The sequence below is a fragment of the Embiotoca jacksoni genome, unplaced genomic scaffold (genome assembly GCF_022577435.1).
Source record: "Embiotoca jacksoni isolate LCO1_2020_lvr unplaced genomic scaffold, fEmbJac1.0.p SCAF_11, whole genome shotgun sequence".
Lineage (NCBI taxonomy): Eukaryota > Metazoa > Chordata > Actinopteri > Embiotocidae > Embiotoca > Embiotoca jacksoni.
In genome coordinates this window covers 5804969-5822864 of record NW_027185241.1, presented here as the reverse complement: position 1 = coordinate 5822864, position 17896 = coordinate 5804969, and the positions used below count along the sequence as shown (strand labels likewise).

Genomic DNA, 17896 nt, shown 5'->3' with positions numbered 1-17896 from the left:
TCTTTTCCTCAAACGCATTTGTTGTGTGCGGATATCTAGCTGCCCCCTCTGCTCGTCCCGTACACTTAAAGAAATCTCTGAATTGTCAGTGTAGGTCTGAGTCTAATTGACAGTTTCGTTCACGCTCCAGTGTTAAAGCTTTTGCGCCAGTCCTCTCCCCTTCCCCGTTTTCATCGCTTTCATAATTGCCACCAACATAATGACACAGTTGCTGTGGCAACCGTTTCTCTCAGTGTCTCTCTTATTTTCTCTCTCTCTCACACACACACACAAACACACAGACACACAAACACACAAAGAAAAATAACTCTGAATCTCGGAGGTCTTCGACTGAATATATACCGTCTACTTTAAAATTGCAAGTTTTCTCCCGTTTGTGCAGACGGGTCTCACAGCTGCTTTTTATTTATTTTTTTTTTTTACTTTTTTTTTTACTTCTCTCTTTCAAGAACAGTTGTCAGATCCCTGACTAACATTTTTGTCTGTAAAATGTTGGCCTTCGGGGTCACTCAATTAAAGAGGGGGATAAAATGAAGGGGAGTAAAGATGAACGCCACCAGTTGAATGGGCCTAATGACCGTCAACAGCAGCAGCAGCAGCAGCAGCGAGCAGCGCGGAGTTGAGTCTCATCAGCACCAGTCTCACCGACCAATCACAGCGCTCCCCCGCTGGCGGACCTCCGTGAGGCCAGTCGCAGTTAGGCGGTGTAACCTATATCGCTTGGAAAATATTAAGGGAGCCAGCCTCAGTCAGTTCTAGCTGGAGAAAGTTGTTATTGGGGAATTTTTTTTTTTTTTTTGCGTGACACGTTTGATATTTTGGGCATCTGAATTACTGGCGGGATAGTTACTCTGCAACTTAAACGGAAATTCCCGATGTAGTGTTCAGATGAATTGTCACACGTATCAGAAAATCTCAGAACATCTCGTTGTTCACCGACTCTCTCTCGCGCGCGCTCTCTGTCTCTCCCGCTCGCGTCTTTTTTTTTTTTCTTTCTGTCGTGATGATGGATTATCAATAGTCTGATGGAGGACGATCGAGATTTTCATCACTTTAAAAAAAACAAACAACAACAACAACAACAACAACAACAACAACAACAAAAATAAAACAGGTGTCAATCCAGCAACAGTTCAAGCTGTCCTCATCCTGTTCTGCTACAATAACAGGCTGCCATCTGAGAGCCGCTGAGATACAGTGCGCAGGCTCTCCCAGCGCTCTTCTCCAGCATCAAACCCCAGAGCAACGCACAGGTAAGGCACGACATTATGTGCACCTTTTATTAATGCAACGCCAATTACCGAAATGCATGCAAAACTGATTTCTACGTTCACTGTGTGTTCCCGTGTGCATGGAAATTGAGTTTTTGGCATCTGTTTGGACGCATCAGCTGTCCTGGAACAAAACATTTGGATGAAAGCTGCGCCACGCAAACATCTACATACACACTGGCTTTATTCTGGGCAGACATGTTCTTCATTACTTCAACTGTTTATTCGACAGCTGTGTGCACATTGCGATATTAAGAACACGTTGATATTAAGACTAGTGCTAACACACACAAACACACACTGACACATCCAGCCGGACAACACACACACACGCACACACACACACACACACACACACACACACACCGGCACGGATACACCCACGCACTCGTAGATGCAAGTCATGTCCATAACCTGCATGATTGTTCATTGCAATTTGCAACTTATTAACCTAATAAAGGATAGACTGTAGTCTGAGGAGTCGATGTCCAAATTATTTGGCTGATGCAAAGTCATTGCGCAGCATCTATTCACCGATAAGACCAAAGTAACCGCTGCTCCGCGGCTTTATCTCTTATTAAATGTCTTCTGTATCTACTTGACTTGTAATCGGGGTATTTTCCCCTCATTGATTCACACCACAGTGCGTTTTTGCAACAGCGTGTCTACAGAAAAAAAGAAGCCATTTTGTTTCATTTCCAACAAACACCTGTTGAAATTATTGCATGGCCAGGCGTCTTCTCAGCATTCTGCAATGCAAGTAGGCTAAGGTGTGTGTGTGTGTGTGCGTGTGTGTGCGTGTGTGTGTGTGTGTGTGTGTGTGAGAGAGAGAGTGTGTGGGGAAGAGGAGGGGGACAGGGGAGAGGAGGGAGGGGTGGCATTCGGTTCGTTTGCTTTGATACAATCACTTGCCATGCAACTTAGGGCTGCATCTTCACAGTTGTGAATATGTGCCCTTCACCCTTTGGTTCCCATCCCCGCTCTCTCTCCCTCTCTGCTGCATTGCTTCAACACTACAGTATAGAGATGGGGAAAACATTTCCAGCTTTTGTATGCTGTCACTTTATGGAAAGATAGCAAATTTTAATATTAGACATCATATTTATGGCTTCAGGAGAACTGGTCTGCCATATTTTTTAAATTAATATCTATTTTTTTTTTTTTTTTTTTTTTTTTTTTTTTTTTTTTTTCATTTTGAAATGTTCATTGACAGCTGCACATGCAAATTTATCTGTGAATGGTTTGAATATTTGGCCAGAAAATTCCTCATGAAGTGAATGGAGCCGGAGCAGAATTGTAGGGATCTGCATGTACTGAGACTGTTAAGTCCAAAAACTGAAATTGTGTTGTGTAGGTCACCTTTAACCTTGTGTGATTATCAAAATCTAAGTAACAGAAGACTGGAACTCAAGCAGGCCCGGCTGTCACCCAGCAGTGACAAACAATATTGTTTTGGTACAAGCAGGGCATCAATTCAGGGAAATCGAGGATGCGCAATAAATTTTAAATTTGCTATTTAGGAAAAACTAGATTTGGAAAAGCAAGAAATCTTAAGTGCTAGAATTTCACTGACCAGTTCTATCCGGAGATGGTAGAGTGTAAGCAGACTTTTAACAAAACTAACACCGGAGAAAAAAGACAAAAAAGGAATCTCTGAAAGAAGGTATAACAATACTGAGATTGCAAACCATGATTGTCCATTTTTCACAAGTGACCAGTGCAAGTGTTGAACAGGAGGAATCCTTCCATGGGTCATTACCCAACAGAGTGCAGACAATATGGCAATGGAAGTTGAGCAGCGTTCGCAGATGACGGTGCAAGGCATCCGTGTCATCTTGTTGAGCAAGAGAGGGGCAGATGTGACTTTGAAATCTGGTTTGGCTAATGGGTGTAGATTGGGTTCTGCCTCCCTTCTCTTTCACTGCCTCTTTCACTCACACAGACAGAGCTGCAGTGCTATTCTGAGAGAGTTAGCTGCCGCAACCCACGCACAGAATCTGAGAAAGAGAGAAAGGAAGAGAAGGAGGGAGCAAGAGGAATAAAGGAAAGAGGCAGAGACCGACTACAAGGAGGTTTACAGAATGACGACTATAGTCTCTCCCATGCACGCACGTAGACACTCACACAAAACCGTTTTACAGTTTCAAATTCCCCTTGAACTGTTCTAACAGCGGCTGATTTACAGTCTTGATTAACACCCTTCTCCTCTTCCATGGGCTGTATTTGCAGATCTGTTTGGTGGTGCTGTTTGTGTGATGTGCTGTGTTGTATTGGTAAGTGCTGGGAGAAATGTACTTGATTCTGTGCCACCCACACATCGCCCTCCCACTCATGGTCGTCTCTGCATCTATACCTCTGGCTCTTCCCGCTCGCCACAATCTCTTTGCTCATTTAAATCTCTACCCTGCATTTATCCCTCTGCTCTCTTTCTCTATCACTGGCTTTTCAGGAGAGAGTGTTCCTCTTGCAACCAAACAGGCACACTAACACACAACATGCACATTGCAATTAATAAAAAATACCTGTGTGCACATGTGCACCCAAAATGAACACACACAAGGGTCAGTAAGTGAAGAAAAGAGGTTGCTTCTTTCTAATCCGATGTCTCTCGTTTGTATTACAGTGGACACCCGGACTACACATTCCAGGTTTGATTGTCGACATATAAAGCCGAAGACAGTTCTGGAAATCGAGCAGAACGCTTAGAGACGACAAGAAGAAAAATTCTGCCAGTGAACTCTTTGGGAACATTGTAGTCAGAGGGAGAGCTGCTGCTTTGTGTTTCTCGTTTTTCCTCCGTCGAACTCTCCTCAAAAGGTTAGAGGGGCATGTAACTGAAACAAGTGGAGCCCTCGGTGATTTCAGCATTCTGTCTCCCCCATCTGTGCCTACATTCTCTGCTACAGATAGGGACGTTTTGATAATTACATATAATTATAATTTCTGTGGGAGACAGATCTGCCTCTGTCTATTATTGCCAACACCTCCAACACAATAACTTCACACATTTACATATTTCTCAACAAAAGTGATATTCTTTGAACCTCGGAGACGAATCAGGAATAATTTTACTCAGAGAGACATGTCACATGGAGAAGCGATGTGCCATTCAGTTTATGTCTAATTAGTGATACAGTTGAGTGACACGGGCAACATTTTGTGCCTAAAAACTGAACGCAGAACACTTAAAATCATGACATTTGCCTCATTTTGCGATGTTTTTCGCAGGCCAAGAGCCATTTTTTTGGGTTATGCTTACTCCTAATTTTCAGTTGTTACAGTCTTCTAGAACTTAAGCAGAACCATCCTCATTACCACCCACAGCTCAATCACAGTGAGGGTCGGTGCTAGGCGAGTACTGATTCAACCATAAAAAAGATAGAGATAAAATACAAAGTGTATCTATAGATGTGATAAGAACAAGTCAACATGGACATAATATTCCACAGAAACTAGGCTGTATTAATGGAGATTAATGGACAGTATCCATCAGCGGTGAAGTTAGTTAATTCCATTTGATTGTTTACAATGCTAAAAAGCACCAAATATATGAAAACAATATAGATTTCATACATTTTATGTCCAGAAAAGATTTGCTTCCAGGATAATTAAGTGCCAATTCTGAATGTACACAGTGTCAGACTGAAATAGTCAACCAGGAATGAACAAAACAGATCAAGCTGTTTACATTTGACAAAACACCGGCCATAGACTACTGTTTAAGTGCCATGATCAGCACAGGAATGTCCAGGAATGACATATTTTATTGAATTTACTTGCTACTAATTTTTACTGGACTTTGTTGTTCCAAAAAATAATTTCTCCCAGCAGCACATGAGATATTTGTTCATTTGTTCAGTGGGACATGTAGGACGAGGCATTAAGGACTAAAAGCATGAAGATAGTTGTTTTCACTTTGTCCTTTGACCTTTAAGAGGTGATTTTGGAGGGCAAGAGATGAAGTCGTTACGCTCTCAGAGTTCCTTTCGAGCAGGATATTAAAACCATTTTAATACCATTATCACCAATTATTGAAACCGACAAAAAACATTTTGATAGTGTTTGGTTCTTTTCATTTCTTTTGGTTCCTGACCTTTTCTATTATTACTCCACCATATATATATTGACAGAACAAAAACTCTTCACATTTCATCATCCAGCATTGCTGAATGAAACTACTGATTCGTCATCAATATCTAGTAAGTTATACTTGCTACTTGAATATTTCACATGCCATTTTAGTGTGTTAAACTGCAAAAGCGGATACACCGTTGTAACTGCATTGACTCAACAACAGAAAATAGATGTCTTAGTCATGTAAAAATGACGCCCACCACCAATCTCCGAGTCCTCGCTGTCTCCCTGCTCTCCCTCCTTACTGCCCCACTTACCACTCTAGGGGAGACCTCTCCGTCCTCCCGTCCGCAGCACATAGACCGCTCAGGGAGACCATTCACTGAGCAGCCCAAGACCGGCTCCAGCCCCTCTCTCCTGCTCCTGGCCATGCAGGCCAACATCAGGCCAGCTGCTCTCCAAGGCAGGACCAAAACCCCTGAGAAGCTTCCAGAAACCTCAGAGGGAGTTCTGGAGACGCCCCCGAGACCCCTGCCACAGATAATGTTCCCCAAGAATGTAACTTCAGCAGAGGCCCTCGCACCTCCCTTAGGTGCAGCCCAGGTGGAGCCCATTCGACCGCGCATGATTGATATATGGATGGATGTATGTCGGGGTTATTATGACGTAATGGGACACTTCGACAGCGCTTTCAACTGTTCCAAGGACACCTTCGTCTTCTGCTGTGGAACCTGCCACTACCGGTTTTGCTGTCCAGAGCGAAGCCGTCAGCTGGATCAGGACAGTTGTAAAAATTATGACTCTCCAGACTGGGCCAAGCCACAGACAGACTCCATGATCATATCAGAGGAGTTAGGTCCTGACCCCGACTTTGATCCACTGAAACAGCAGAGCCACAACACGGGCTTCGTCATTGGCGGTGTGATTGTGTTCATGGTGGCTGTCGCTATCGGCATTAAGGTGGGCTTCAACAAGGTGCAACAGGAAGCCAACCAAAGGGACCTGAATATGCCCAGGTGAGGCTTGGACATTATTTTCTATTTTCTTTTTCATCACCTCTGACTGCTGGGTTTGTCACTTGACTCTAATACTGTATTGAAATTAGGTTTTCAGGACTCCATAAATGGCCTAGATTCATCATTCTGGCCTCAGAATAATGTTGTTAGTCATCAGCTGAAACATATTTGATTTTCATCGAGTGGTTGCTGCAGAAATCATGTCTGTTTTGATTTCCTCTTGGCTTTCTTATCTCATATATGGCTGGCAATCCTGGCAATAAAGATGTGAAATTTGGTTTTTGTACAGGTTAATTTTTTCTATCTTGGGCATCATAGTAGGCCTATATATTTATATTACAGTTCTCAGGTGATCATGAAAAAGGGAGGGAAACCCAGTGCCTCACCACAAGATTGACATTTAGATTTTAAAATAATATAATAACAATATTAAAATAAATTGCTCTCTAAGGTTAATGTATTTTCTTTAGCTGGTGATTATTCTTCAGCCCTGAAGCCTATAGTATAACAGTATTTTAAATGTCAGATCATAAAACGAGTGTCAGTCCTTAAACAGGCGACTATACATAATGTCTAAGTGTTAGACATGTTTCATCAATATGGCAAAATATATATATTTTTTGTATTAGAGTAAATTTGATCTTGCTCTTCTTTTTGCTTGTGTTTATCACATCATTAGAGCCCTGGTTGACATGCTGCGGCACCAGTCAAGTCCAGTCCAGCAGGATGAGAGAAACAACAGCGTAGCTGTGACTGTAGGGGACGGACAGGGGACACTGGGGAGACCTCCAAAAAATCTCTACGCCCCAGGACTGCCCAGCAAAGACAACAGATGTGAGAGTCTGAATAGCACAATCAGAGGCACAATTAAAGGATTTGTCACAGCATCCTCCGTAGGTAGAGGCAAAGTGTGCTCGCCATGTCTTTGTATGGACACAGGTTTTCTTTTGTGTCCCATGGCGAAGACATTTTTGCAACTATTTAGGAGACCGAATGAAATAAGGATTTTCAATGGTCGTGTGCTAAAAGCAAGATTTTAACCTCAGTAGCTTTTCTGTACTGATAAAAGATAAAGTAAAGATATCTCTGTCTTTCTCATGTGCAAAATGAAAGTAGTTATATGTACCAGAATGTGTGCTTCTAAAATGTAAATGTAAATGATACTGAAGCAGGTACATACGTGTGTATAGTTGCCTTTAGTTTTTTACGTTAAAACACCATTCAGCTTGAAACTGCCTGACATCCATTTTGTGAGCTGATTACTTGATGTTCTTTTAACTTACAGTGGGCAATTTGCAACACAATTTCATCCACTCGTCAGGCACCAGCCCGAAACACACCGCAACTATCGGTAAGGCGGCTGGTGAAAGCCGGGCTCCCATGTAAATTACATGTAATCAGTTTGATGCTTCATTTACTTCATTCAGTTTCATTTTGAGTTCAGAAGTAGACGTATTCATTTCAACAACAATAATGATTAGCTTGGGTTGCTTATGTTTGTGTTAAAAACAAGTTAAAATCCATCTGTTCAGATGAATGTTGGCAGATTCACACACTGCTGCATGCAATGCGCTATATCCAGAGGAGCAAATCTCATTTAACACACAGTCATTTTCTCCCTGTGATCTCTGCAGAACGCACCCCTCGAATGAACAATGCTCAGCTGGCAGCTGGAGGCACCCTGCTCTCCAGTAAACACAACAACACCAAATCCCAGCCTGCCTTCCACCACTCCCTGCACAACCTGGCACAGCTGCCGCCCTCCTATGAGAGTGCCACCAAGCCGGAGCTCAACAGATACTCCTCACTCAAACGCCTCGGTAAGTGCCGTGCTTTTGCAGAAATGAAACGCGTTCTGTCTAACCCTCAGTCCCCTTACGGTGCTGTTTCATAAGCGCTGAAGCATGGTGACACTCTTGACACCATGTCATGAAACGCTGGATGGATCATTATGTGCTGATGCTATTTACTGTGGTGATAAACAATTCAGAGAAATTTTGTTTGGCTTTGCAGAGAAAGGTCTTGATGAGTACTCATCTGGTTACTGCACCACCAAGCGCCGCCCTCACACAGCCCAACCGGCCTTGCAGTCCTCTCAGCACCACCTCCACTGGGGTGGAGACTACACCCTCAGTGGGAGAGGGACCCTCCCCAGGCACGCCGTTCGTCCCTGGATCCCGCCGCCACCTTCTGGGATGCCTGCCTCACCCACTCCCAATCCTTACCCCCTGGACCCGCCGGAGCCCCAGTACAATCCCAACTATGAAACTCTCTCCAAGCCGAGAAAAGTCAAGTCCAGTGACCAGCTGCTCAACATGGGTGACGTCCCTGGCAACACCGGTACCCTGTCACGGATGTCCAAGAACCAGCAACACCAGTACTACAAAGCCATGGCTGCCTCCAATAAGAACTCCAACACACAGACCCTCACCAGGAAGACCCAGGACAGGCAGGAGAGACAGGACAGGCAGGACAGGCAGGACAGGCAGGACAGGCAGGACAGACAGGACAGGCAGGACAGGCAGGAGAGGCTGCTCATGTCCCCGGACCATCTGGAGGAGAGGATGGGTGGTGGTGGGATGGGCGTTGTCGATCCTTACGTCCACACAGGAGGGATTGTCCCCACGCTGCCTCGCCAGCAGAAGGCCCAGTCCCAGCAGAACGTCTGCGCCACGCCCTCCCTCGACCGGCACCACATGATCAAGATGAACTCTCACCCCACGTCCGGACGGGAGCAGGAGAGGAATACAGCCATAACGGGCCATATGAGCGGGGGAATGGGTTGGGCGGGGGAGATGCCCGGGGCTGGGGTCGTCATGGGAACGGGAACACTAGGGGGCCACAGCGCGAGAAGGATGGCTTTTGCAGCAAAAAGGCAGAACACCATTGAGCAGCTACATTTCATACCGGGAGGAGGTGGTGGGGGGTCAGGAGGAAGTGCAGGAGGCAGTCAAGGCATCCGGACGGGGAGTAAAAATGAGGTGACGGTGTGAGGTTAGTGCCTAATGTAGAGTTTACCCCTCAGCAAACCTATTGGAATAGATCACCCTTCTGCATTAAACTATTAGATATACAGCTACAAGAAATACAATTAGAAGTATTAAGTACAGTATCATGTGTTTAGGCTATTCAAATTAGTGTTATCTTGTTATTAAATATCTTAAATATAACTACTTATTGGATTACAAATCTGGGTGGGGAACATCTGTTCCAGTTATGTGATAGCCTACATCAGCCATATTTTGTAACAGAATCTGCCATATTGCCATATACAGCTGTGCCATTACTTGTGGAAAGACTGACTGGAAGGATGAAGCAAAACCAACAGAAGTGTTGTTCATAACTTAGTTTTTATATGTTTTTCAAAAAGTACTCAGGAGCCATATTAGATAGGGAACCAGATGATGTTAAAAAGGGTCGATGAAGCGGAGGACTGTGTGAAATATTGTATCACAGAATTTCAGAGAACTGCGCCAACTACCTGGACTGTCAAACTGCTCAGAGCTTGCCAACAATGATTTATTAAACTGAATCTCGGGTGAAGAGCCCACTGGACCGGATGATTCTGAATGAACTGTGTGCCTGGTGAAGGATTTCGGAGATCCTACACTCTGCTGAACCAACCTCGTTCTGACACGGGGAGACAGAACTGATTTTTGTTGCTTCCTGTGTAACTGAGCAGACAAGGTGGGGGCCGTTTCTGACTGAGACGCAGCAGCCCGACACTATTGGCAGGACTCCACGCCTGATTTAAACTGCGGACGTACCCACATTACCAATCTGATGCCTGGTTGCCTAGTTTTCCATGTGACCTTAGATAAAATTCCCAGAGGGACACACACTCTGATCACTGTTACATTACAGGAGTGTAAACTGATATTAGATTCCGTTATGGGAGAGATTTCCCTAACGTTCCCATCTATAGATGAGGATTTACCTGTAAAAACAATGGGCTACCAAATAATCTAGAGCCATCAGTCATGATATTAAAAAAAAAATATTGACATTAACCCACAGAATCAAGAGATAACAGAACAGACCTATCTGTTCAGTTTACCAATAACGAGGCAACTGCTTTACTGTAGGTTGTGTACAAAGAGCAAAGGTTTTTCTACAGAGCACAAATGAATAGACCATGACGCAGAGGTTGCACTTACACAACTGTCCTTCAAAGCCATTTATGGAGATACAAAGAAAATTACCACAGAGGAAGCTGGTCTGACAATCACCATTTTATTATTATCACCAGGTGACAAATTATACAAGTCAGTCATGTTTTGTACAGTCAAAGGATTGGCTTCAGAGCAAGCCAAAAAAACCTCTGAGTCAGGATCGAGGGCTGCCCGAGGCCTTCTCCTGCGCGGCTCTGTGCGCCGCAAGAGACTCGGAGGGTTAGGAAGCCCTTCCCTTCCGAAAGACAAAGACCTTGCTGTATCATATCGCACTTCAGCCAGTATGAGTACAAAAAGAAAAAAAAGAAAAGAGAAAAAAAAAAAATCATCAATAACAACGCTTATCAATACTAAGGGCTATCCTATCCTATATACTGTAGTATGTGATATCTGTGGTCCATATAAAATGCTATCTCTTTCTATTGATTTTGTGTTGATATTGTCATGATGTACTAAGTATTAATGTGTACAAAAAAAAAAAAAGAGCAATTCAAGCACAGTTCAAAGAGAAACACGGAGACAAAAACTTTGCACAAATCTATCCCCTGATATTTGCACCAGATACAAACATAACTTTGTATTGTGTCCTCAAGGTTTACATTCTGTACGAGCACGGCTGGAAGTGTGACTGATCTGACGAAGGTATTGTACTGAGAGAAGAGTTTTTTTTTTTTATCAACAGAAATCAGAGGTAATTACGCAGATCAAAGAAGGAACTTGTTACTGCTCGGGTTTTTGTTCAGTCATGTGAAAGGATACAGAGATGAAATGGCGATAAACAGAAACACAGATTTCATTTGGACAATCTTCCTATACACAGTGCTAAATGTAGTTGTTATGAATATGATGGAGTGTTATTATTAATAATTATTATAACTGTTATGGTTATTATTAACAATTATCTTATGATGTGATGTTCTTTTACTTGGTGGGATTTAAGTGTTTATTGTTTTTAGATAACTAGCATTCTCATGACTAGTTGGTTTTTCATACATCTGGTCATAAACTCAAGTTTTTAAAACATTCCAAATCTTGATGCATGCCAGCTCCATTTCATTGAGAGGCATTTACACCATGCCTGGATTTTAAGGTCATCGATGCTTAAATGGCCAATTTTTCAGCTGTATGTACTGTGCCTAGACGTTGGCCTTACGACTTTTTGATCTCAAGTGATTACTTAGGTTTCCACTCTGGTACAAAAACACGTATTGAAAACAAATCTGCAGCCTTCTAAGTGTAGATGATGGTGTTAAAACAGCCAAGTGAGGGATAGATGAGTTTGAGATGGGCCAGAAGTTATTAACACCGCAGACAGTCTGTTGTGTTGACTGCAGCAGCCTGACCCACTAAGTTATTATGGGTTGTACACGCTAAATCCATGATGCCATAATGTATGTATGTTCGGATGAATGTTTATTACGCAGGTCGGAGAAACACAGAGGTCTAATGAAAACCTGAATGCTTTCAATGCAGTGTCTTTTTCAGGGAAATAGGACAGATGACATACAGTAGTATTAGATTTTTTTAATAGAGCCACAAAAGGTCTGTAGCAAAGTCTGTAATATCTCACAAGCCATATCCATCGAAACTCATTATCACAATTTTATAAATGGTTAATCTAATTTGTGCAAGTATTGTATTTTGTATAGCTAGTACAATCAGAATATTTTGAGTGATCTCTTCGACATTAATTTGAGGATTCAAAAAAATTACGTGTTAGTATTTAATGAATTGTACAGTGCCGAACTCATAACATTTTGTTGTCTTTTTATTGTCATAGCCTCCCAGACGGCCACATGGGTTATCTCTTTTTCACAACTCAGAACTGATTCACAGGCAAGGGAGCTAAAAGAGCTTGTTTTCAGAATGAAATTAATGAATATGGTGTGTATTTTTACCATTATGAATACATTTAGAGTGAGGATGATTAATGGCCACCTGAAATGGACAAGGATAGTGTCCAGTAATGAAAAATTCATGGATTTATTTTCATGCCTATAAATTTCAAAACAACCCTTTTGTTATTGTTCAATGCATTGATCCCCTTGGATACGACAGTGACTTACAAAGAATTTGTAAAATAAAGTTGGTCGGAAAAAATATTCTGTCATTCATTCATAGTGTGTGAAATTTATTGCTTTCAGCTTCGTGAATAATCTTTTTACTCTGTTTCTTTCTCAGTAAAATCAGGTCCTATTCTCATGGCACTTTCAGTGTCTTTTTTGGTTCATTGACTCAAAACCACTGCAGTTGTCACATGCACCATACCAATCAATATCTCCAACTGAGGCAGTATTTTTCATAATTCAATAATATTGGTAAATTCTGTATTCACATTCATCTTAGTATGGAACATGGTAATGATGCTCCCCAGCCATTAAAAACATGTATATTATCTTACAGCTATGGAAACACTGTAGAGATGGAGCTATGTGCCTTACAAGTATGTTTCAAATTATTCTTCATTAATACCCGAATAAAACATTGTTTTCTCTCCATTTTTAGAGCGCTTTATAATACCTGTGAACCCTCTCAAGTGCCTGGTTGCTCAAACCTCTTTAACATTTAGCAATATATCAGACTTCAGATTGATGTCTGTGTCCATTGGTTGCATAAAGCTAATCCTGGCATATGTCTTGAAAATGACTATTTGGCCAACCAATTAAGACTCTTTTTGAACTGAAACCTATGGCAAGTCAAATGAACTACTTCTCTGTTCGTGACAGAAGCATGTAGACTCTTAATTTACATAAAAGTAGCAATACTGCAATATAAAAATACTCCACTACAAATAACGTCCTGTAGTGAAAATGTGATGTACGCAATTATTATGAACAATATGCACTTAGGGTAACCATAAAGAAGAAGCCCTCTGTGAGTGGTACTGTGCGTTATATATTATTGGTTTATATAACTGGCTCAGATTATTATTACTGATGCATTAATGTGTAGCCATTTTACAGGTGAAGCTGCAAATTTTGCCACTTTTGAGCAGTTTCACTTAGTGCACCAGCACTCAACAAAAATATAAACGCAACATTGTTGTTTTCACTCATTTTTCAAGACACAACAAAGGTTTATTTCTCTGTACACATTTGTTAAAATCCATGTTAGTGAGCACCTCACCTTTGCCAAGATAATCCATCCACCTGACAGGTGTGGCTAATCAAGACACTGATTGAACAGTATGATAATTGCACAGGTGCGTCTTAGACTGGTCACATTAGAAGGGCACTCTATAATGTTTAGTTTTATCTTTAAAAAGACAGATGTGGTGTTTTTCTTGGAGGGGTCAGTATGTGTTGTGATCACCATTTGCTGGAAGATGTTGTGATTGCCTGCTGAAACTGGGATGTTTTCAGCTTTCAGGAATTCTGTTAGGATCGTTGCTACACGAGGCCATGTATTATCATGCTACACCATGAGGCAATAACAGTGGATAAATGGCCAGACAAAGGTCTGCACATTCAAATTGCCATCAATCAAATGCACCTGCGTTTGATGTCCGTAGCTTGTGACTGCCCATACCATCACCCCACTGCCACCATGGGCCACTCTGTTCACAACCGTCACATCAGCACACCGCCCGCCCACACTGCCGTCTGCCATCTGCCCGGTACAGTTTAATCTGGGATTCATCCGTGAAGACAACAATTCTCCAAAGTGCCAGATGCCATTGAAGGTGAGCATTTGCCAACTCACTTCTGGATGTAGCGGTACTAGACTGGCGTGGTCACATGTGGTCTGCAGTTGTGAGAGCAATTGGATGTACTGCCAGAATTCTCAGGAAAGAGGTTGGGGCAAATTTATGGTGTTGAAATGAACATTCAAATCACATGAAATAGCTCTGGAGAACATTACTGCAGTCGTCATGCCAATGACACACTGTCTCAAAACCTGTGACATCTGTGTCATTGTGTTGCCTGATAAAACTAGCATTTTAGAGTGACCTTCTGTTCAAAGAACACCAGTGCAATAAGACAGTGTGACAAATTTTAGTACAAAATTTGAGAGATAAACTTTTTGTGTGGATAGAATAAATTGTATTCAACTTGAGAAAATGGGAGCGAATACAAAAATGTTGGGTTTATATTTTTTAAGTGTAACATCTTAATCTGTAAAGTAACTTCAACATTTAAATCTAGTGGCGTCGAAGTATAAACACTAAAAACATTTCCTGAGGTAGGGCAATTATTATATATTTTATATTTTGGCCAAGTCACCGACCGAGACTGACATACGTGCAGAATACACAGACCAGACTATCAAATGTTTGTGAAAACAGTCCTGAGACCTGAGCTGTGTCTTGGTCAGCGGCAGTGTGTTATGAAGTAGGGATTCTAATAATAGCAATCATGAAGCAAATTAATATTTTATGAGAAGGTCAAGAAGCACCAGCAATATTAACAAAAAGCCCTTTAGCCTTCAGTAGGTTAGTGGGCACACAGTGTTTCTATGATAAAATCCCATATCACCGACTGTCAGATATTGTATAAGCCAGGCTGTGCAGTCCTACTGGGGGTGGACAGCTGTACTTCTAAATGAAATGAACAGGTGAAATTGTTTTCATATAATTTACAGCTCTAGATCATCTGAGCGCAGAGTTATATCATACTGTACCTGATGGATTCTTACAGTGAGTAAAGGGCTGTGCAGCTCATATTTAAAACCTCCCGTGAATACATTTATTGCACCGAGATGTATGAAGGCTTAAATGAAAGAACAGGCTACTGCCATTGTACCGATACAGACACTTTTTTTTTTACAGGAGTTACACAAAGGGCTCAAACAATATTTGATTTAGGCACCGGTGGCCTCTGATATATAGCAGCCATTGTAATTTGCACATATTACCACCAGGGGGTTCAGAGGCTTCAAGATGAACTGTGCATGAAGGCTTTGCTCAGTGTTTTAAATGTTCTGTAACCCTTGAAGCTATTTCTGTTAACTAACACAGGGCTGACTAATGCGTAAAGTATACTGAAGAAAGCAGAACATGATACTGACTATTTGCAGATAGTGTCTCTCATCAATGGATACACTGCCATCTATGTCCAGCACCTGTTAACACTGCTGTAAACAAGGATCAGCCAAACGTTCATTCACTGGTTTTTCTTTACTTTTCCTATTTTCTGCATGGCAATACAAAACTGAGGCCAATAAAAACTTTGAAATAACACGTACACAATTATGCAGGAAACAAAAAAAGTGTCAAATAAAACTAAATGTGTTTGTAAATGCAACTTGTTGGCTGCTTTTCCTTTGCTGTACCTCCAGACTTAACCTAAACCCTATCAGTGGGGTTTAGGTGGTGATTGTGGAGGTCAGGTCATCTGATGCAGCTCTCCATCTTTCTGCCTTGTGGTGAAAAGCCCTAGCCTGGAGATTTGGCTCATTGTCCTTTTGAAAAACTAATGTTGGTCCCACTAAGTTCAAACCAAATGGGATGGTGTGTCGCTGCAGGACGTTGTGGTAGCAGTGCTGGTGTAAAGTGTTGTCTTGAAGTCTGGATATATCATCAGCAGTATCAACAGCAAAGCCTCCCCACACCATCACAGCTCCTCCTCCATGCTTTGTGGTCTGAACCACACAAGCAGATATAAGCAGATTCACCTTCTCTGCGTAAAACACCCCAGTTGGAACTACAAATCTCACTTATGCACTCACCAGACCAAAGTACAGTCTAATGTTCATTTCGGGTGATTCTTGGACCAAGCAGCTCACTTCTTCTTATTGTTCACCCTCAGGTGTGATTTCTTTGCAGCAGTTCGATCATGAAGGTCTGATTTAAACACCTTCCTCCCAACAGCTGATGCAGAGACAAGTCTGCTTCTTGAACTCTGGGAAGCCCCGATGTAGGCTCTAATCTGAGGTGCTGTTAATTGGAGATTTATGAGGTTGGTAACTCTAATGAACTTCTCTGCAGCAGAAGGAACTCTCAGTCGTATAATATCCTGGGATGGTCCTCTTGAAAACAAGGTTCATGACAGAGTTTGATGTTTTTGTGACAGGACTCGAAGAAACTTTCAAAGTTCTTGAAATAATCTGAACTGACTGACCTTCATCTAGTAAAATACTGTTCTTGCCATAATATGGTTTACTACAGTATGAATATAGAGCTATTTGCTGTGTACCAACACGATCTCAACACAACACAACTCACGGTCTCAAACGTATGAAAATTGTAAAAAAGTTTCCATTAAACTTGTGACAAGGTTTTCCTGTATTAAATTGAAAACAATTGCAGGTGAAGACATCATTAAGTTGGTCAAGAATTTGAAGAAAACAACAAAATATATATATATATACTTTTTTTTTTCTTCACAATTTTGTTTATAAAACTGGTTGTGCACAAGTTGTTGTACACTGTGGAAAACAGTATAAATAAAGATAAAGCCTTTGAAAGTACCTGTGTCCAATGTAAAATGACCTTTTTTTTTTTTTTTTTTTTTACAAATGATGATCACTTTATGGCACGGTATTGAAGAAAGACTGCAAATTTGCTAGAAAAAAAAATGTAAGTGTGTGAGTTGAGGTTTTGAGGGCCTTTTATAATTGTGAGTAAGATTCCTTGCCCAGTATGGTCCATGATTAGCACCCTTAAAAATCAAAGGAAACGCCTGAAATTATTCACATTAATAATTGAATCAAATCTTTGATGTACATGATGATAAAATGAGGATTTAGCCTGAAGTTGACCTCCTGAGTTCCCCACTACTTTCTCAAAACTTTATAAGTACACAACTGATATTTCATCAGGCAAAATGGTTAAAAAAAAAAAAAAAAAAAAAAAAAAGTTTAGTTTGTACAGTGCTGTAGTTAGGTACAATTTTGAAACATGTTTATCAAGCTGTTACACACTGATGCTTCACTAATGGTGTCATATAAAATAATATATCAGTCAGAGGGACCAAACCCAGACTTTACTTTAATAATTTAACTACATGTTGATGTTAATACTTATGTAAGCCTACGTTTATTGGATTTAAAAAAAAAAAAAATTATGTGAAACTTTTATCTGTAGGTGTACTTTCACATTTGTGTTTTGGTACTTTTACTTGAGATCTGAAAATTTCTTCCATCACTCAGCCACCAATCACATCACCAGATTGTGTCTTTATAAACAGGCATTGAGATTATTTATAGAAGATGTGGTTTATTATACTGTTAATCCATTTAGGCATGCACCATATACCATCTGTACGCGTTTGTTCTGTGCTTAACTCCAGTTAATACGAATCTGGATCACCAGTAGAAAAAATATTTCAGCTCGATATCACCTTTTCACTTCATTGTATGTATTTTCCATTAATGTTATTTTACAGGCCTGCGAGGCATGAAGCGTTATGGAGCTTGGGGAAAA

At 41.3% G+C, this 17896-nt stretch overlaps 1 protein-coding gene across 2 annotated transcripts; it reads left to right on the top strand.

Annotated features, from left to right (window-relative positions):
- The first annotated feature begins 452 nt into the window (after positions 1 to 452).
- On the top strand, positions 453 to 12735 carry LOC138194134 (protein shisa-7). 2 transcript variants are annotated; one of them, XM_069142626.1, is made up of 7 exons: positions 453 to 1253; positions 3501 to 3544; positions 3895 to 6361; positions 7041 to 7195; positions 7647 to 7712; positions 7996 to 8181; positions 8375 to 12735. In XM_069142626.1, exons 3-7 carry the CDS (start codon positions 5595 to 5597, stop codon positions 9352 to 9354), a joined length of 2154 nt encoding a protein of 717 aa, XP_068998727.1. In that variant the 5' UTR covers positions 453 to 1253; positions 3501 to 3544; positions 3895 to 5594; the 3' UTR covers positions 9355 to 12735. The 2 variants fall into 2 exon arrangements, with proteins under 2 accessions (XP_068998727.1, XP_068998726.1); XM_069142625.1 differs by lacking the exon at positions 3501 to 3544.
- Positions 12736 to 17896: the final 5161 nt, after the last annotated feature.